At 31.5% G+C, this 22,404-nt stretch overlaps 2 protein-coding genes across 2 annotated transcripts in view; both read left to right on the top strand.

Annotated features, from left to right (window-relative positions):
• LOC134250970 (tudor and KH domain-containing protein homolog) overlaps positions 1–7,777 on the top strand; it is a 34,561-nt gene extending 26,784 nt beyond the window's left edge. The window contains exons 10-11 of the mRNA XM_062733340.1: positions 4,067–4,224; positions 4,741–7,777. Coding sequence (XP_062589324.1) covers positions 4,067–4,224; positions 4,741–4,806 — 224 coding nt within the window. The 3' untranslated portion in view covers positions 4,807–7,777. The remainder of the gene's footprint in view (positions 1–4,066; positions 4,225–4,740) is intronic.
• A 4,501-nt stretch (positions 7,778–12,278) lies between these two features.
• Positions 12,279–21,727, top strand: LOC134250896 (uncharacterized). The gene is made up of 10 exons (XM_062733262.1): positions 12,279–12,348; positions 13,381–13,476; positions 14,907–15,103; positions 16,318–16,616; positions 16,881–17,021; positions 17,854–18,063; positions 19,394–19,506; positions 20,097–20,238; positions 20,341–21,632; positions 21,665–21,727. The coding sequence occupies exons 3-7, from the start codon at positions 15,016–15,018 to the stop codon at positions 19,397–19,399; spliced, it is 744 nt and encodes a 247-aa protein (XP_062589246.1). The 5' UTR covers positions 12,279–12,348; positions 13,381–13,476; positions 14,907–15,015; the 3' UTR covers positions 19,400–19,506; positions 20,097–20,238; positions 20,341–21,632; positions 21,665–21,727.
• The last annotated feature ends 677 nt before the right edge of the window (positions 21,728–22,404 follow it).

Below are 22,404 nucleotides of genomic sequence, written 5' to 3'. Positions count from 1 at the left end.
TTTTAGGTTTATTGCTCCCCTCCCCCGTTTGTTACCGACACCTATGTATTGGAAAGATAAAGATTTGGACTGAGGGATCTTATACCCGTCTCCTCCTCTTTTCGACAGGAGTAAATCAATTCATTTTTGAGGTTAGGGTTAGGCTTAGTTTTTTGAAAGATAAATAAGTAAAATAACAAATAAAATCTTTCCATGACTAAAATATGATTTTTTTTTCAAAGTGCGTTAAGTGTCTCCATGGTAAATTATATTGATGTAGAATCTTAACGCACTTTGAAAAATTTTTTCAAAGTGCGTTGAGTTGGTCCCAAATTTAACGCACTTTGAAAATTTTTTTCAAAGTGCGTTGATATTGTCCCAATTTTAACGCACTTTGAAAATTTTTTTCAAAGTGCGTAATTTTTTCAAAGTGCGTTGCCACATACGTCCCATTATATCAGGTCGATTTGCATTCTTTTAAAATTGCTTTCAACAACTGTAGATCACTTCATAAACACTTCCCACAAATTCGAAATGAACCAAATATTGTTGCATCAGATGTAGTTGGATTCTCAGAGACAAGATTAAGTAATGTTGATGTAGCTGAAAATTATCAACTGCAGGGATACAAAGCAGTATTCAACCATGAGCCTACATGTAATCTGGACAGGCGCCCATATCATGGAACAGCACTGTATGTGAAAAATGTCTATAATACAAGCTGCATCGCAAAGCTGAACACTGGTTCCATGGAGTTCATCATGGTAAATATACATTTAAACCAAAGCAGAGATGTTCAAGTTGTAGTTATTTACAAATATCCATCTTGCTCTTTTGGGGATTTCAAACAGCATATGAGTATGCATATAAAGCCCTTGATTGATGATCAGAAAGACTTGGTATTCTTAGGAGATTTTAATTTTGATTTGTTTGCTGGGCATACAGACTTCCTAACATTTATGGAAAAAGGCTTCAGCTGTAAACAAATTGTGCGTAAGATTACTCATGACTCTGGTTCTAAACTTGACTTGATTTTTACAAATATATTGCCATGTGAAACAGATGTGATTGAAGCATACTGGTCAGATCATAAAATGGTGTACTGTGCATTTGATAAGACGTAAGCACTAAATACAATGGGGCTCCAAGGTAAAAAAAAAAATTCAGAGGGAGATCCAAAATAGTGCCCCCTCCCTCATCCCTTTGTCCCAATCCTAGTATACCCCTTAAAATTTTAGGGGTATACTAGATTATTATGGATTCAACATGTCCATCTGTCTGTGTCTTAATTTGTCAAAGTCTTAAGCTGGTTTTTTTTTGGTAATATGCTGTCATAACCATCATCTAAAAAAATTAAATCAAGGTCAAAAACTTTAAATGTTGAAATTTTTTGGTTTTGGATGAATATTAGCTAGGTTTTACTTTTGTAATTAGGTTGCTTATGAAAAAGGGATCTGTCTTGATCTCATTGGATTACCATGATTGTACAAGATCATTCTCTAATGACTAAGAAGTTGCATATTCTTTGATCTAAAAGCTTTAACAGTGGGTAATTGTGTTAATTCTTAAATTTACTCACTAGAGATTATCATGTACTTCAGCTAAATACATCTCAACAAAATTCAGGCCATTCCCTTGGCCATTTGCAATGATAATGAGATTTCAGATAAGCATATGTCTTTCCTTATTCACTTCTTGGTGTATTAGCCTTTTTTGGACATTTTTCAAATAACCCAAAGTTTGAAAATTTGATATTTGTTCTTTATCTTTGTATTTTATTTATTCTTTTTTAAATGAAGACATATACATTTTAGACCTGACTCTCAATTACATATTGAATTCATATTGTACTTATGTATATGTATATATGTTTACTTTCTTGAGATTTATTTGTAAGAATGACAAAATTTCATATCTTTTCCTATACATTTTGTGCTGAATTTTAATGCATATTTAAATTAAAATGAAAGGTCATATTCATAATTGCATTTTTGACCATTAAAACCAGTAGATCCATCAACTATTGATTTAATATCAAAAGATTTGCAAAATTGTGAAAAATTCTTTTCATTTATGTATAACTACTCTACTTTTGAATACACTGTAAATAGTTTGTAATGTTCTTCTGGTTTTTTTTTTAATTAACTTTCATTATTATTAGTAATAATGTACATGTATCTTCATTTTGTAGTTTATTGTTTGGATATATCTTGTCCATTCTGAATATGAATGTATAATGAATTACCATTAATTTAAAGAATTCAGATATCTTTAAAACAATATTGATGTTCCAGAAATTGAGAATTAATATGACTTTATACGGATAACTGGATTTTGTGTTGTGAACTTTTCATCCGATATTTTGTGATATCTTTCTTGAGGGACATTGAATGATACTCTTTTATAGACTGCACTGATTGTGACTCTAGACCATGCCATTAACTGTGAATAAATCTGACTCTTTCAGATACTCTCAGTCTGTGATATTCATCTTCCAATATTTTCCAGATACATGTTTATCATTGCAAAAATTAAATGTATGTCACCTTTTGGAATGTGGTAACCAGTGATTTGATTCTCTTCATTGACTGCATGACTTTTATCTTTTGCTGAAATAGTTTGAACTTTTACTTGGATTTGTGCCTTGTTTTGTTTTCTTATTTTCATAGGTGAAAAAGCATGATAAAATGTACTGGACATACAAAATAGTAATTATATTTTTTTACTTAATTATATCTTATTTGTACAATGAACCTCTTTGTAAATATGACCAGTTCAAAATAACAATGCTTACAGTTAAACAATCTCAATGAATTGTCAAAGCTATAGTAAAACTTTAATATGAAATCTCAGATTCCCTGATTTAAATGAATACTACATGGATCATGTAGATTTTTGGAGTATCAAGTGTTTAAAGATGACTTCTATTAGACAGAATTTAATGTGTACAAAATGTATAATTTACAGGTAAGTATGGAAAGAGGGGGTCAATGGCCAGCCCGTAAAGGGAGGTAAACCTACCTCTTTTAGAAAACAAAAAAAAAATACTTATAAATACATGTATGATAGCACATGATATGCTACATTTATAATAAAAACTTTATATTCCCTTCAATTTTTAACAAGATTCTTTGAATTAGGGGTTCTGAGAATGCAATTATGTAAATGTAAAGTACTATACTATGCTTAAAGGTAAAACCTGAAAAACTTTTTTTTCAATCATTTACACATAACCTTTCCTGTTTTCGCTTTCATTGGGAAAGGTATGTATATTGAGTGATTGTATTTGTTTAAATGACCAATATATATATAAAAATGCATATTTTGACTGCATTTTCAAATGATTTTTCCCATGCTATATATAGTATTTCTCTTTATTAAGATTTATTGTCATTTGCAATTGTTATGTTGTAAATTTAATTATCCATGTACTGATTTTATTAATACATGTTTTTGACTTACTACCTCACATGTATGTGAAAGTAAGTTTCAAAATAAGTAATATATTTCAAGTAATTGTTCTATATTATAATATCAAATGTGTCAACATAATTTAATATGTACCACATTGTTCACCGTTTTATCTGTTATTTTAATTAAAAAGAAAGTTCATATTGTATACTGCAGATAATCACTTATCGATAAGACATGCATAACTCAATTTCTTGTTACTGAATAAAGTTTTAAGCACAATTGTGCGTTTTTCTTATTCACTGAAGGGAGGTTAGTAACTGATTGCATTTGTCAAAATGAATGCAAAATGGGGTAATGTATGAACAATCTTTGGCTCATAAAAGGAATAACAGTATGTGCATGTATGTCTGAAGCCTAGATGTTCAACTTCTTTGTTTATGTAAAGAACACAATTGGTCAAATTGAAATTTAAGCATCTTCATAATGTGTGAATTTAATATACTACTTGTATTATGATACATTTGGGTTAAGTTTAGATGATGAGAGAATATGAAGTAATGAAATATTTCATGTCAGGAGAAATCTAAAAAAAATCTTTGTTTTTAAATTTTAAAAAATGGCCCAAGATGGCGCAGGTGAGCGATGTGGCCCATGGGCCTCTTGTTGTGTGTAGATGGAGACAGCTGGGAGGAGGCAGTAGTGGACAGATTTGAGCAGATGACGTACTCCGCCATGTGGAAAGTCCTGATGGCACATCTGGTGGAGATAAAAACTCTGTCCACCGGGGAGAAAATCCACATAGTGGAGCTGGTGGATACAAATGGCGAAAAGGTCAGGGGAAAGACTTCTCTCTAGAGATTATTCTATCAGTTTTAGAATTAGTTTAGGAGAAAAACTTTGTTCACATGATTAATGGATATCATGAGAAAATGTCAATGGAAGGATTTTTCTAAAAGTTAATTCTGTCAGAATTGTTACGGTTCCTGGACCCTTTGTTCAAAGTTTGTTTATAGGTCTAACTCTAACTGGAATTAATGAATATCTTTTCTCCTTAGAATTGAGAATTTTACATGACTGTCATTTTTTTTCCTACAAAGTATAATGCAATTGTGTGTATTTTAATTTTAAATTAAATTTCTTGTTGATAATCATAAGAATAAAAGAAATACAGTGAAACCATGTTATATCGAAAAAAAAACTTTAAGATATCTGAGGATTTGAGAAATCGAGGGTAAAATAATCACTGTTGAATAAATAATATGCGGTAGTGATTAAAAGTGGTAATGGTTGAAGAGATCATTCCCAGCAGGTGGTACTTGTTTTGATTTTTTAACAATAATTTTTCAGGATATAAATGTTGGAAAAAAGTTATGTGAAGATGGACTGGCCAGGTGGTGTGAAGCAGAGAAGTAGTCAATGAAAGTTAAACCTGACAGACAGGGGGAAAGAGAGAAGAAGAGAGGGGTGTTAGAAGCCACTGTATAGTGTTTTGATCAATTTTAAATTGCTTTTCATAGAATGACCTCTGGATGTAGAATTTGGCTGCAATAGGGGTAAAATGTTTTCTTAGAAATATATTGGTAAAAAATCTTTAAAAAGTCCTCTTCATGAGAAAAGCAAAGCCATGATTAGTCATATTGATATTGAAAACATCCTCAAGTAGTGTAGATTGAAGTTGGGGTTTGGCTAAATGCGTTAGGAAAATTCAACATATGGATTTATAGGAAAAAATTCTCTAAAACTCTTTTTCTTGAGATCAGCAAAGTCATGTTAAAGCTTAACTCCGCTAGTAAATAGGCATAATGATATGCCATTTTTGACATTATCTGCAAATGAGCACTAGGTTATAGTGTCAATTTCTTATTTTACGTGTCTACAAATTATCGTCCTAAAGCATTTTGATTGCAAATAGCGAGAAAAATAACTCATAAGTGGGCTGCTTTTCAACAAATGTTAAGTGTATTTTAGCACAATTAAAATAAAGGCTAGTAACTCTATTTCACATTTATCTCGAAATTACGCAATAATTCCTCTCGTATATATAGGCATCTACACTAATTTTTGAATTTGTTACACCTCACTGCTTTCTTGTCATGGGTATAGTTGTGGAATTGGGACTCGTGTTTGTGCTGGTTATCTTGCATTACCTTTGTTTACATTTTATTGCGGTTGCATATATTTCGTTTGTTTGTATACTGCAATGACCTGTGCAAGTATTGTAAGTTTCATTGGTATCTTATTTTCCTGCATTAGTACAAGTATATAGTTATTTTTGCTTAGGAATGCTGTATAGCATACATCAGTCCACATTGTTGATTACACTTGACTGTGACAATGTCAGCCCCTTTATATAGGGGTCCACAGATTTTAGTGATAATCCAATCAAGAATGGTGGACACATTCCTTTTACGAATCATATTCAGTTTTAAGTCCCATTTATATGGAAGTATTTAGTGTGTAGACTCAGGTTTGTTCAAATAATGACCCCTGGTTTGTAGGATGTGGCTTCAGCTATAAAAATAATGACACTTGAGGTAGGATGGACTCACCATAGGAATAAAAAAAATTAACTCGAGTATATAATAAAAACTCTTCTAATGAAGAATAGCAGAGCCATATTGACATGTCAGTGTTTTGACCATAGGGCCTTTCGTTAAGATAAGATTTGTCACTATCAATATCAAGGTTGTCTGACTTTTGTCTTTTTTTCCTCAATTATTTTTTCGTATCTGATGAACTTGTGAATCTCAAGTTTCATATATTTTCATATGCATATTTTTGTCAAAGTTCCAGTAAGAAATCAGAACTATTAAGGGCATTTTCGTTTCAGCAGAATTTTGTTGACGTACTATTTTAATATCTTGTATGCTTACATGTAACTTCATTGGCATCTAGTCATTACATGTATGTAGTTTGCTACTTAGTCAGAATGTATGTTTGTAAAAAAAAAAAAACCCTGACTTAACAGGTCGTTCATCTTCATATTCGATGTACTGAGGTATTTGTATTCCCCGGTATAATCAAGACTTGCTAATCCTTCATCCATGTACATTGAAAACTGAACACTTGTTTATATTCTGTTTCACTGTGAATACGAACCCAGGCAACCCATTTTACTGTTTTTTATGCTTCTTTCACTGTCCAGTCCAACACTCTGTGTATTTTGATATTCAATTTGAAGGTTTCACTGATATGTGAAAATTGTTTCAAGTACTATGCATTGAATTTTCATTCACCATTACATTGATGGTTGATGATCGGAATCATATATTTTGCTGTATGTCATATTGAAAGCATTGATTTTTTATTAGTTTCTCACTTATGAATATCACATGTAGTTATGTCTGTTTATGTGTCATTTTCTAAAACAAGATAATTGCACTTCGTGGAATGGATTGTATCTTAAATCATTTTATGAGAGAACTTGTGAGTAGTGTCCTTGTTTTATTTGGATAGCCCCCCTCCGACTTTTTTTATGGATTGAAAGGGCACTGTTACTAATTTGCGCATCTTAGAATATGTCTTATCAATATGCATATAAGTTTACATTTAGTGATACAAGTCAGTGTGACAGAAACGTTTTCTTTCTCAGGCACTAAATACAAAATGCAATTTTTAAATAATTATTTTGAAGGAGGTAGAAAAACTCTTTTTTTTTCTTTGAATGAGAATCATGTTTCGTTTTAGTTGACTTTGAAATATAAGATAACAAAATACATAAAATCGTATTGCTGATTACTTATTACATGTACATGTAAGTACTTGCTGTTTCTGAATGCAACTAATTGAGTGTACATTTTGTTTAGTGGTGTGAACTTTCACTGAGTATTATTTTGATAAAGACAAATACTTGAGTACTTGACAGACTTGTGTGAATTTTTTAGTCAAAGTTGTAGTTACAAAAGCTGACTTTCAAACGCCAAAGAGACTTCAAATTTCTTTGTAGTCTGGCATAATGCGAATGCATGTACCTGTAAACACCATTAACATAAATTTCTATAGGTATGAGAATGACGCCAATTGCTCACTTGTTGTTCGAAACATGTGGTCTAATGGATACATGTATATGACGTTCTTTGATTACATTTATAATTATTTGTGAAATATTTTTTTTTTTTAAATATTTGTATAATGAATTCGTCATGTCGTCATTCATGTGGAATATATTGCTTGGGTATTTCTTAAAGGAGATTGTGACATGCTCAGAACTTGCATTATATTCAAATATTAACATTGTGTCTGTGTGTGACAGAGCCAAACAAATTCATTTTAAAGATTTTTTTCGTATTCAGTTTGTACCCAAGTGGAATTATCTTTAAATTAATCATCGATTTTTTTGTATAGCCAGGGCTACAATTAAGTTTTGGAGTCTGTCTTATTAAAAGAAAATAAAATCTATACAGGCGTTTATTCTATGTATACATGTACATGTAAGGTTGTCATTTAGTTGAAATTGTTGTCTATCTATTTCCCTAACGAAATACTATAGTTAACTATAGTTTGTTTTAGTTAATCATAGTAAATCAAAGTGTCAAAGTGATCACCATAATAAAGCAAACTTTTTTTACCACAGTAAATACACATTTTCATAGCAATCACGGTGGTAAATCAAAGTATTTATAGTTATCAATGTAGTTAATCAAAGTGTACTATACGTATTATGTATACTATAGTAACTAAAGTGTCAAAGCTATCACTATATTAAATTAAAGTTTTCATATTTATCACTATAGTTAACTATAGCTACATGTAACTACATGTATAGTAAGCTATAGTTAACTATATAAATTTTTTGCGATCGATAGATCCAGGGCATATATTGTTTTTATCCTGTCTGTCTGTCTGTCTGTTTGGTTGGTTGTTTGTTTGTCTCGAAATTTAACCTTCACCATAACTTTTGAACCATGAGAGATAGAGACTTAATATTTAGTAAGCATACTCCACTAATTAACTTCTTTCAAATAACACCAAGGTTAATGAACTGTGGCCTATATCCTAAAAATAGCTTTTTTTCTGCAAACATTAACCTTCGCAATAACTTTGGAACCATGAAAGATAGAGACTTTATACATGTATTTGGTATGCATACTCCACTAATCAAGTTCCACCAAATGACACCAAGATCAGTGACCTTGTCACCTTGACTGTGAACTATATGCTAAAATAGCTTTTTTAACCCTCACTATAACTTTTGAACCATGAGAGATTGAGATTTCATATTTGGTATGCATATTCCATTAATCAAGCTCTTTCAAATGACACCAAGCCAATGACCTTGTTACCTTGACTGTGACCTTAATGCTAAAAATAGCTTTTTCCAAACTTTGTTGCTGCCTGGCGCATAGTGTTTCACAAAGACATCTTGTTTTGGTTAAATGTCAATGTGCTTCATGAAAATCCTTTGTATGCTGGAGTTTATCATTGACAACATTTATCTATTTCTTGGAGAGTAGGTCTGTAAAATTAAACACACAACAGAGTCTCATATTTGGAAGTTTTACCAACTAAAGAGAAATGCAAATGAACAATTTTGACAGAGGAGACAATTGCAAATCAATTTTTCTATCGTCAACTTTACATATTTTGAAGGAAAATATATATTCCTGCTAACACTTTCATGAAATATATTGATTGATTGTATGTTGTTTAACGTCCCTCTCTCGAGAATTTGTCACTCAAGTGGAGACGCCACCACTTGCAGATGGAGAGCTACAAATTTTGTCCTATACTCTGCACTCGGAGCCACTAAGCAGTATGGGTATAACCTTAAAAACGTAGGTCTCGTGTCACGGTAGGCGTGGCCTGATAAAAAAAAAAACCTCACTGCTCAGTGACCCTTAGTGCCGAGTATTGGTCTAGATTTGAAGCTCTTCACCGGCACACAGTGACGACGTCTCTACATAAGTGAAAAATTTATGTACATATTTAATTTACTTTTTTGATTTCGAAAATGATGTCATTTAGATTTTTGTTAAAAAAAATTGTTCTGTACCTCCTCGAATCACACCCATCATGCCCCCAAAGAAATATATTAAAATGAAAAAAAATGTTACATAAACATGATGTTTGCATATGTTGCATAAAACGTTGCATCCAATTTTAAAATGTGCAGCAAGGACGTGCTATTTAACACAGCAAATAGTAATCTTATTTTGTGTTTAAATTCTTTTTGAAAATGCAGAACAGGTACACCTGTCCAACCTGATTATTGTTCGCAACCTTGCCTTTTCATACGTGCTATCTGTTATTCAGTGTCGCCCCTCTTAAGGTAAGTCAAATAGAATTTGCCCAATTTTTATTCATCACCTTTTATTTGACGGAGAAATTATATAAAAATAAGTTTGGGTTATCGAAAGGATAATTTTTTTTTAAAGTTAATGAGTTTTGAAATCTCTGTAAAAAATAATGTACCTTCGAAAACCATGTAAACACGTGCATCTTTTCCAGCATGAAATAGTTTGCCTTTCGATTCTAGACAGTGAAAGGAAAAAAAAATAGTTGATACACACAGAACCGCTTAGCTTTGTATTTATATTTAAACATATTTTAGTTGTAAATGATTCAAGAATTAAATACGAAATATTAAATTCGTATCTATAATATTGAGGAATTGTGAAATTTCTATTAACTAGCTGAAGTTGAAAATTCTACCCTTTTGGATATGCTCTAATAAATCTATACATATTTTTAAAAAGATTCCTGAGATATGATGAATGCAAAAATTTAAATACATGCATTTATCTAATTCATTCAACCTTTAAAAACATGAATTAAGTTATTTTCATAGTTTTTGAAGATTCTTTAAATATTCGTATAATGTGTACTTAAGAGTGGAATTTGCATAAGTAGTAGTAAATTTTATTTATAGTCGGATTATATTGCATAAAATATGTGGAATAGTAATTCTCTATAAATTATAATACATTACATATACATGTATCTTCAACACTTGTTATTAACACATATGCAATTAATATATCCAATTACAAATATAAAAGCCGCGGAAAGTTTTTGAGCAAACAAGAATTTAGATCTATATAGGAGTTCAAGAACTGAATGCACAATTTATCCAGGTACGCTATGTTTGCATCTGCCTTTATGGATGAGTGTTCTTGTCTTGATATCAACAACAAAAAAAATAACTGGGGCACAAAATCAGGCCGTCATTTGCACGATAAGGGAGCTGAAGGCATCATTAAAATATTAATCCACCAAGAGATAAGCGACATAGAATCATTAACACTCAAATTAAAGATAATTTAAAATGTTAAGAGAAATATAAATAAAAAATACTGTTTAATAATTTTATCTTATCATTCATTTGTTTTGAGGTTATACAAGTGACCCAATTGGTTGATTTGTCGTCAAATGCAGTTCCTTAGCCAATGATTTTTTCCCTATGAAGTACACTATAATATGATCAAATTTCAAGTCCTTGTGATAAAGATACAATAAATATGCATTACTGAATGCATGTTTTGTGTAAATAATTCATACTTTTGCAGTGAAATGATTTTGATATGCTCTCTAGAACTGCGCAACTTCACGATTCAGCAGAGCCTTAAAATAAATAAAAAAAATTATGCAAAGTGTGCATTGATGTTCTCACTACAACCTTTTAAGAAATTGTCTTACTGAAAGTGATAAATACAAATGTGGAACTCAAGGACACAACAAGAGCCTTTTTTCATGCTGAATATCTTTAATGCAATTAATCAATTACAAAATGTAACTCAATTTATATCATTTGAAGTTTAGTCTATTAAGTTATTCCAACAGAAATCAGAATGACAGGAATGTTTCTATATATATATAATCATAGTATTACTGCTAGTGTTTTTGCAGATATGGAAAACAGAACAGAAAGTGTTCTAAACGAAAAATCTTCAGAGAAAGGGGCTGTCTTTGGTCAAAATGTCAGGTAAAAAATCTATGTCCTTCTATATGTACTTTATTCAAAATATTCATTATCCCTTACACGCACTGGATTTTTTTTATATAATTTTATGAACACAACAGAATAAATCTTATACAATCTTTTACTCCTGATTGTTCTCTGTATTAATTTTTTAATTATATTTTTTAAATCCCCCAGATCCGTAAGTAATTGAATGTCACCTGTAAACATTAACAAGAATAGATCAAGTACTAAGGATTCTTAACAATACTGATATCCATCCCCCTTGTCAAAAATAACTTAGCTCTAGCTCCTTCTCTACATGTTTCCTTCCTTTTTGTTCATTTCATTTATCTTTTTATCTCTTTAAACTGTTTTTTAGAAAAAAAGGAAGGAAAAGGAGAGTTAAACCTTTATGCAATACCTTCAATGACAACGATATATAGTTAAAGTGCAACAAAAGTTATATGCATGTAATTAGGTAACTAAGACCCCCCCCCCCCAAAAAAAAAAAAAAAAAAAAAAAGATGGAAAAGTGACAATAATTTCTATCAAAAAAATATAATGTATAATGAAAGATTAATTAACGGGAAAAGCGGAGATATCCGTGGATAACTCAGTAGGTAAACAATGGTCTAAGAATTAGTATGAAAATGTCCGTCAGCATTTTACTTAATGATAAATTTATTTGTTGTAACAGCCATTGTAACTACCGTGACAAAACTTGTGAATTGATGATTAAATGAAACCGCTGATATTTATACTTTGATATTATAAATTACCAAATGAATAAATTACATGGTTTTAGACGTTGTTTATACGTAGAACATTTTCTTTTGATAAGAGCACTATTTAAGAAATAAATATAGGGAAAATATAATATATCTTATTCTTTGCAATACCTGGACAGCGTATCTATTTTTTTTATGAATGACCTTAAAGAACAAACATCTTCAAAATTAAATAATTGGAGCAATATGCATATTTTTTTTCAGTTCCACTGAAAATAAAGACATAGAAGAACCAGCCGTCTATAGAAGGCCAAAGATATGCACACGGTAAAATATATGTCATTTCGTACTGAACGAATTATGAGATTCATTTGATGGGTACCTGGATAGGTGTTTCACATGTAAATTCAGTAAACAAAAGATAAATATATCTATAAGCTATAAGCAAACACGTCGCAATAAAATTGGAAATCAAGACTTTTGGCCTCCTATAACTGTTGCCATTCTAATACCCCATTCTTAATGTACTTATGATATTGTTTATTCAGCATAAGAGTCAGATTTCCTTATTGTCACTTCCTGTTAAAATCAAAGAACATTTAGTAAGATGTGTGGTTAGAACACTCGCTACATATAAAAATATTCTTTTATTTGGCGAATAAAAGGAGTACTAGTTGAAAACAAATATCAGGAACCTAATATGCAGTGAATTAATTGCATTTATATTATTATAACAGTAACTTGATCCGAAGGTTTGCGTCTAATGTGATCTGATGATCCGCGCCTGTCAACACGACGTGGTACGGCTTTTGAGATTATGTTTCTGTTATAATGATAAATTTGATAATTAGCTAAATATCGCAAATTAAAACTTTAGAGATCTAAATGTATAACATCTATGCATAAAATAAAGCATAATAACAAGGGACTTTTGACGCGCAAGAAAAATAGCGTAATGTTTCAGCTTATTACGTCATCAGTTTCAAAGAGTGGTGATGTGGATTCAGAAAACAACAGTGTGGTGATCTGGAAAGTTGGATCACGACATCACATGATTACGTAAAATCAATAGTAAAATTGAGTGATACACGTTAAGTAATAAAGTAAGATATTCACTAAAAGGGTCGCTTTTTCCCCATTTTTACGACACTGCCTTTAGTCGCAAAATGTTATTTTTGAACTTAAACCTGACCAATAGAGTTTTATAAAGACATTTTTTGGTATCCAACATCAAATACAATCCCACAATTATGAACTTATGAACTCCTGGTGTTCATTGTGTAGAAGAAAGAAAAAAATGTACCAAGCATCTACTTGTCAATTGTGTTTTAACTTTATGCAAAGATCTTATTATTTTAGGCAAACGTCTGCTCAGGTAGCAGAAACCGAGAAAAAGGACGACCCCTTCGATAGTTCCTTAGAAGAACTTAGGAAAACTGAAAGAAGAATTGCAAGGTAGGTAAGAGGTGAGAGTAGAAAAATAGTAATTATTATAATACTACGAATATTTAAGTCATATTTATATAAATAGCAGTGTTATAACGCACTTTGAAAAATTACGCACTTTGAAAAAAAATTCAAAGTGCGTTAAATTTGGGACCAAGCTAACGCACTTTGAAGAGATTTTTTTTTCCAAAGTACGTTAATATAGACCATATTAACGCACTTTTAAAAAAATGTAAAGATTGATCATTATTCCTACAAATACTCGGTATGATAAATAACAGATCCTGGTTGGAGACCTTTTTTTATGATAAAGTCACATCAGGACCTGAGATATTGACGTTTTAAATATTCGAGGTTTTGATAAAATAAAAGGGAAAAGGGTCTTGAAAAAAAGAGTGACGATTGTTTAAGATCATTAATTCGTTTCTTTAGTTTTATTAATTTAAGTCTTCGATAAGTAGATGTAAAGATGTAAAAGGGCACTAACATTGGACAGCTTTAAGTAACTTAGCATTTATCATAATAAAAAGGGGGCAATTTGATTGTTCAAACTATGAAAATTCTTTCTCTCTCATACGTTTTACTGTACTTAAAATTTCTAGTGTTCATCTGTTTTAATTAACTCATTTGATATTGAAAGTTTTCAACGTCATACCAGTTAGGTAAATACATAATTATATGAATGTTTTGAGTATAGCATAGAAATCGAGACCGGGCCAGGGGAGGGAGGGGGGCTAACCCCCCCACTTATTTTGGAAAGATATATACATCGTATAAGCATTGAAAATGCAGCTTACCCTTTTTGGGTTTATTGCTCCCCTCCCTCGTTTGTTACCGACACCTATGCATTGGAAAGATAAAGATTTGGACTGAGGGATCTTATACCTGTCTTCTCCTTTTTTCGACGGGAGTAAATCAATTCTGTTTTTGAGGTTACGGTTAGGGTTAGTTTATTGAAAGATAAATAACAAATAAAATCTTTCCATTACTAAAATAAGTGCGTTGAGGTGGTCCCAAATTTAACGCACTTTGAAATTTTTTTTTCAAAGTGCGTTGATTTTATCCCAAATTTAACGCACTTTGAAAAACATTTTCAAAGTGCGTAATTTTTTCAAAGTGCGTTGCCACATAGCAGTGATATAGCATCGTTTTTTAAAGTTTGGAGGACCGGTAAGAGAAACTATACCAACTTACCTTCACCCCTAAGGAAAATTTCACATATTATTTTTCTTGGGTTGGGGGATGAGTGTTCGATTAGCATTTTCTATAGTTAAAATTAAGTCTGGAAAACAATTGAGGAACCAACCACCCACTCTTTAATGCTACAAGTCTATGTAGGTTATGTTGAAAAGAATGTACAATGTTTTTTTTTTATGATAACAAATCATTCAAAAGAAGATTGATAGAAAGTGGTATTAAATTTTTCAACTTTCAAAAAGGAATTTCTCCCTAGTAAAGAAAGACGAGGACAAGGATTTGGTTACCTGTATTTTTGACCACTTGCATGAGCTTATCAATTCTCCAGAGTTTGATTTGATCCGAGGTGATATGAATACTTGTTTCCCGAATTTTGAGGAGGAAATTCGGAAAGGAAAGGCAGATCTATCTAGAAAGGACCTCTGCGTTATCATTGCTGGTAAATAAATATCTTACAACTTACTATTGATGTAAAAAAGAGGAATTAATTTAGTAAATAGTACAGGAAATATTTCGGCATTTTAATTATCCAATTCTATAAGCACATTATATTTATGATGGATAGAAATTATACGTTTCTAAATATTATTGAATTATTAAATATATTGTTTGGTAAATGCTAATAATATGGAGTTCATAAAACGCACTATGAAACGTAGTAAAACACAGCCCAATCTCATAGATCGGAAAAATCTCAGAAAAGGAATTTATCCTGTAAATAAAGCAAAAATGGGCAAACTTTGTTTAAAAGGTTTTTTAAAATTCTTTTACTAACTTATATGTATCAATACTTAAAATTTAACACATTCTGCCCCCTGCCCCCAAAAAGAAAAGCAAAACACGAAACGCTTGTTCCATATTTTATACTTTCTCTGGGTACATTAGGTATAAAATGATATTCGTACGTTATCTTCAGAGGAATTTGATTAAATGTCAAGTTTATTTTCGGTTATCAGTCTCGAAATAGCATAAACGCCAGGTGGCATCGAACCCGATGGAAAAAAGAAGACCCTGCCTGGAGGCACGTTTAAAAGTAATTCATAAAGCATGAGTTATCAAAATATCTATATATTGAAAGTAAATTGTGCTTATAAATTAACAAATAAAATGTGCAAACTAAAAAAAAAATGTTGACAAATACAAGACATAAGCACATCCTTGATGTAAATGGAAACTGAACAACTGTACCACGAAAAGTGATGTCTAGCACAGCTGATACCAAAATAAAGTTTCTATTACAAGCAGAGAAATGCCTATTATTAGTAATCATAGTACAATATGCATGATATAGTATAACAAAATATAGTTGCTTTCTAACATGTAAGAAGAAATCGCTAATTAGAATGATTATTTAAAACTAAATATTTAGTAATGTGTATATATATCTACTTCTGTTAGTCTATTTTCAGGTTTTAAAGTATTTCTTCTTGCAATAGGCCAATAATTAAGAACCAGTAAAACAAAACTTGCATAAAATACTTTTTTTTTTGACTAAATCTGTCAGCTTTGAAAAAATACACCAAGCTTACACAGGATTACAAATAGTTGGATATTATTAAATGCACCATTTTATTAATAATTTAATATTTGAATTAAGAATAATACATATATCATTAAACATGACGAATTTACCTCTGTCATTTATTTGACCAGGAGAGACCAGTGCAGGGAAATCAACTCTCATCAATCGATTAGTAGGTAAACAAATTTTTACACCAGACGTTTCAGAAACAACATCAACAATCTGCAGAGTTCGAAATTCTGGAAATAAAAATCAGATTGAATGTAAAATTTTTGGAACCGATAATCAAGTTTTAGAAGAGAAATCATTTCCTAAGGGATTCGAGGTTTCAATGAAGGAATTCCTTCAAGAGTATGTCGACGAAAGACCGGCAACTAGCTCAATATATATTGATCATGTTGATGTTAGTCTTTCCGTGCCATTTTTGAAGGTATTGTATTATTACCTAGACAACAATCTAAATAAAGAAAGGATAATTTTACAAAATCTTTCTTGAATTTAATTTTAAAAATAAAATATTTGGTAAACGTTACTGCTCCTATCAGAAGTGGATGAGATACAAAGTAAAGTATGCACTGCAGTTTCTAATGTCAATGTATTAATGTACTGAGTATTACGAGGGAAATTACTCAGTGCTGTTGGTTGCCTGATGTTGGCAAACAATCTTTGTAAGTTTTCCCTCAAAATATTATAGGGTAATACAATGATTGTTAATACACCTGGTATTGGAGGCTCAAAAGATCTTGAAGTAAAAATGATGGAATATTTGCCTAATGCTACATCTTTTGTTTTTGTCATGAGTGTGGTGAGCGCTGGAGGTTTGCAAGAAGATCGGGTATTTATTTTCCTTATGTACATATATATATTCTGCATAATTCTAGCATTCTTTGATTAAATGGTACACTATATTTTTTTGTTCTGCAATGTAAAATTCTTAATCTTGTTGAGTTTCCGAAAAAAATTTTATTGGTAACCAATTCATTATACCTCTAGCTTGAAACTTAGGTGGGTACATGTATATAGTGATTTGGATGTCCGTCAGTCCGTCTGTTACGCTTTGGGCACCAGTCCTTATCCGCAACTCATCTTATATTATTTAATAAGATTTAATGAGACTTCCATAGGTTCTTTGTCACATAGTGCCATTGTGCAACTCCTATTTTACTTTGTGATCGGACACATATTTCGGGTTTCCCTTCGAAAAACAGGGACATGGAAATTTTTTTATATTATTGAAGGGTACCAACCTATCATCAGGAACTCCGCCTAAAAGTTATTTATAAATAAGTTATTTATTTCTTTAATATCGAATTGAAATAAATGGAAGAGGTATATACAAGATCATTCTTCTTTTTTTAAATGAAAAATTATAGCTCAATTTTCTATTAAAAAGACAATCAGGGTCCTTTGTTATCGAATGTTTTTGAGTGGTTTTATTTTTATAGAACCTTGCAATACATGTACATACATTAGATAATATTAAACTTATATTTCAGGGTAATGTTAAATTTTGCAAGCCATCATCCTATATTAGACCATCCAATGAATATTTCGTATTATGTTCATTTGAAAACTTATAAATCCTGAATTTGTTTTGTGTGTGTTTGAACACGATTTTCTTGTCTTTTTCTTTTTGACATGCATTTCTTGGACATTTTTGCTTCCAGCTAATTAAGATACTCCAAGAAGTGATGAAACTCCACGATGACCAAGACATACCATGTTTTGATCCCCGAGACGCCTTGTTTGTGTCCAACAAGTGGGACGCAGTCCATAAGGAACAATGTGAAAAGACATGGCGAAAAATTCAAGAAAAATTGAAAACATGTTGGCCATCATTTTCATCGGAAAATGTGTTTCGGACAGCCTTAGATCCGGTAGATTTTTGTCTGCATATTGTTAATATTCAGCGATATTCACTATGGATATATCAATAGATCAAAATATGTCTTATTGAAAAAAAGTAAATTCAACATTATTTGTTGATTATTTCTTTCTTATCAAACAACTCTGAATCAGTGCTGCTTAAATTCTACCCTCCTCTCACTGAAAAAAATAACCAAACAAATAATTGGAAACTTTTTGTATATTTGAGTAAGGAAAGGCTGACACAGATTATTATACCCCCCGCTTGAAAAGCGGGACGGCATATAGTAACCGTTATGTCCGTCCGTCTGTCCGTCCGTTCGTCTGTCTGTTACGCTTTGGGGTACCCATCTCTTATCCGCAACTCCTCTTATACCGATGAATGAAATTTGATGAAACTTTCACAGAATCTTTGTTATATAATGCCATTGTGCACCTTCTATTTTACTTTCTGATCGGACACATTTTTGGGGGTTTCCAGAGCGAAACATTGACACTGCCATTTTTTCTATACTATTGAAGGGTACCCATCTCTTATCCGCAACTCTTCCTATACCACTTGACAAAATGATACTTTTACAGATTATTTTTTACATGTTATAATTGTGCTTATAATTTTACTTTTTGATCTGACACTTATTTCGGATCTCCAAGAGCAAACAGGCCCTTTATCATTATTATCATATCGGAGGCTGGGGTATCATTTAGTGAGCTCATTGCTTACAGTACCTGTAGTTTAATAAACACCTCCCTTCATGACTTAAAAAATATAAGAAATTACCGTACCTAATTAGCTCTTACATTTTTGTTTGAAATTATAATCTATTATTTGATCACATTTAGCTGCACCGTGGCATTCTATTATGCCCTAGTTTTTTTCTCACTAATTTGTTACAAAAGATGTTGCCTACCTTAACAATATATAGAGCTCGCGGCAGATTGCGCCGGTCATCAAAGATGCGTACTCGTCCACGTCTTGAATTTTATGGATCGCACTGTATGCCTTCACAACTTGTGTGATTTTTTTTATATATCGTTTTTTTTTTGTATCTACATATTTATCAATCAAATGCCTTATGTGAATGTATTTGTTAATCTGACACTTTAAAGATCATATGCTAGGTATTTCATCGCCGGAAAAAATAGTCCTTAATTTTTACCATAAAAATTCTAGATGTATTGTACACTATGATTTTTACTTTACAATTCATTTGAAAGGCAAGTAAGAATAAATAAATGTATCCTATGTATGATCTACTTGCATCAATAATTTAAAAAAAATCAATAATGTTCTTCCTTAGATGTGCAATGAAGAATCAGAATTTTAAATTAACATTTCAGCCATAAAAAGTGGAAAACATGAGAGAGTTCCAAAAAGAATTTCAGCGATTTGAAAAAAGTTTATCTGACGTGATAGAGAAGAACCATTATGCTCGAAGACTCAAACATATCAGGTTTGATAAAAATCCTTTATTCTTTTACATTTATATCAATTTCAGATTTCTAGTGAAAAAAGCATGTCTGCTTCATTATCAAAAATATGTATATTTAATTTAAAATGGTAAAGCATCGAGAACATTTCTTGATTTAAATTACAGTGTATACATTTGTGGATAAATATTTGCACCTGTTGCAAACTTCTACGAAAACATGAAAGGAAACATTTCCTTATACTAATACCGTATATTTTCCTTTCGTTGTCTTAAGGCGATATAGAGAGACAATGTATTCATAGTATATATACTTCTACTAGATTTTTATGAAGAGACTTACTTTTACATTCGACAGCTGACTTTTACATTTTAGTAAATGGAGTGTGTATGTGTTTAAATTGTAAAAGTCAGTCGTCAACTGTACAAGTAAGTCTCTTCATAAAACTCCACTACCAACGTGATAGTACTGGACATGCAAAACGTTATTTTGCTGCGTAAAAACAGTAAAACTTCGAAAACACACTGAAGCATAAATTAAGACAAAAGACAGAACAGAGATGTGATTAATTGTAAAAAGTAAAGTAATGACATTGTAACGCATTTGTACTTAGATTTCTTGAGGATATTGCCAAGGAGATGGACATAAGAGTAAAAGGGAGACTGCATTATATATCTTTATCGCGTGACAACTGTGTTGAAAAGATTAACAGTATGTATTCCGAAGCACTTTGCTTGGAAAAGAACGCAAAGCAGGTAAATTATTTTAAAAGTATGGATTTAAGTGAAAAATTAGCTAGAAGATAAAAAAAATAACATTTTATGTACACTTAAAAAATTATTACTTTTTTCATATAGAAAAAACAAGAGCTTTGTGATATGATCTCTCAAGAGTTAGAGAAATTAAGTGAAAGACTACATACGTTTCTTTGGTCCATTGATAGTAAGAATTGCATTCTAAATCCTCCAAACAAAAAAAGAATTTTGTCTGTAAGATATCACAAACTTGAGAAAAAAGTCGGGAAAAGAATGAGAGATTATATTAGTGAATGGCAGAGAGGAGCTGAAGTAGTCACCGTCAAAGGATCTATTGTCGATCGCATAACACTTTCCTTTTCTGAAATTCAACACAAAATTAAAGAAATAGAGAAAGCAGTCAAAGGACCCTTGAAAGAAAACCAAAAGGGAGATCAACAGCAGTCATATTATCAAACCCCGCTCCTCATCGGCGCTGTGGCAACTGCTCCACTGTGGATACCCATTCTGGCGGCAGCTGGTACACTCTGTGCTGTAGCTGGATTTGTTCTATCTCCGATGCTGATTTTGAAAATTAGAGAATGGAGTAAGGAGGAAAAGAAAGCCGATGTAATCAACGCAGCGTTCAACGAAATTAGAGCACAGTACACTACAGACAAAATTAAATCTGAATTGGAAGATATGTACTGCAGTCACTACAGGAAACTTGTGAAAAGGTTATTTGCTGAAACAACATATAAACAAATTGAAAATTTATTAGAAACAATTTCAAGACTAGAAAAAGAGCGAGGAAGTTATCTTGGAAAAAAGAAAGAGCTTGAGTTCCTACAAGATAAAATAGAAACCATTCAGCGTCTGGCATCTGTTGAGATAAAGAACCTTTTTGATTATAGAGATGAAGATACTAAACTTTAAAAAATTATCTCAATGAAAAATATTTTGTACATATTAAAACAAAAATAAAGTAAGGCAGCAAGAATACTTATTTTTCAAAAAATGATTTCAATTTAGTTGTTATGAACAATATTAACAGGCCACACCCTCTATAAACCCTACATATTTTTCAAGTACATGTAGATAGAAAGTTCCATGGTCAAATTAAGTGTAAAACCAAAGGCCTTATAATTATAAAAGCAAGTCAGCTAACTACATGAAGAACCAAATGACATGTTATATTTGCCAACAAACTCATTATAGCTACAATTGTAACATAGAATTTTGCAAAATGAAGACTTTAATTGAGATTGTTGAAATCTTCGGAAGCCGGTAGGTGCCAATTTGAAAAACAATTATCACATATCAAGTCAACTAAGATAAATTAAGTCTATAAATAAATATAAATAACTACATTAATTGTATTCAATTGTTTGATATTCATGGCATTCCAGTTACATGTATCTTTTCAAATTTCATTTGTTTTGTAAAGTTTTGATATTAATAAATGTATGCATATTTACTCAGAAACATGTAGATTTATCAAGGATATAACATAATAAGCTGAACATTAAGCAAAAAGGTCTCAAGAGCGGTTGAGATGACTTGTGTTTCTACTACAAACGCAATCTATAGACTTAATTAAACAGTGTGCAGTCAAAATATGGTTGTGAAAGGCGTATAGAGATACACTGAGTCGTCCTTACGAGACAAGTGTTCATCCTTCAATTGGCACTAGGAGAGCAGGACATCTATTCACAAAAAATCGTAAGTTTACGACTACCACTTGAACTTACGATAATCCTAAGATAAAAGTTACGAGCTATTCACGAAAGTGGTCGTAAGATCGACACATTGTCGTAAGTGAAAATCGATCGTAAGATTTTTCCTTCCTTGGCGCAATGACTTTTCTACATACTAAAACATCAGAGGTGGGATAAGGTGCCATGGAGGAGTGAACATCCCCTACGGACCAGTCACAACCGCCCTGCTTTAATGTAACAACATATCCTTTATCAATCTTCTTTATTTTCCAGTTTGTACATTTTGGTATAAGTATGTTCTCTCTAGGATTCATGTATTGAGATCAGTGACAATGGACCAGATAAAAGAATCGAATTCCTTTCTTCTGTTTTATTTCAGGCATTTAATCCTCATCTTTTGCCACTTTGTCTTCGTTTTAAAAAAAAAAACTTGTGCTTCGTATCATTGTATTTTTATCAACATTACTAA

This window comes from Saccostrea cucullata, unplaced genomic scaffold (genome assembly GCF_032062105.1).
Source record: "Saccostrea cucullata isolate Sc308-1 unplaced genomic scaffold, CSIRO_AGI_Scuc_v1 ctg6269, whole genome shotgun sequence".
In the NCBI taxonomy this organism is placed as follows: Eukaryota; Metazoa; Mollusca; class Bivalvia; order Ostreida; family Ostreidae; genus Saccostrea; species Saccostrea cuccullata.
Note: the sequence above shows the minus strand (reverse complement) of the source record. Positions and strands in the feature narration are given on the sequence as shown.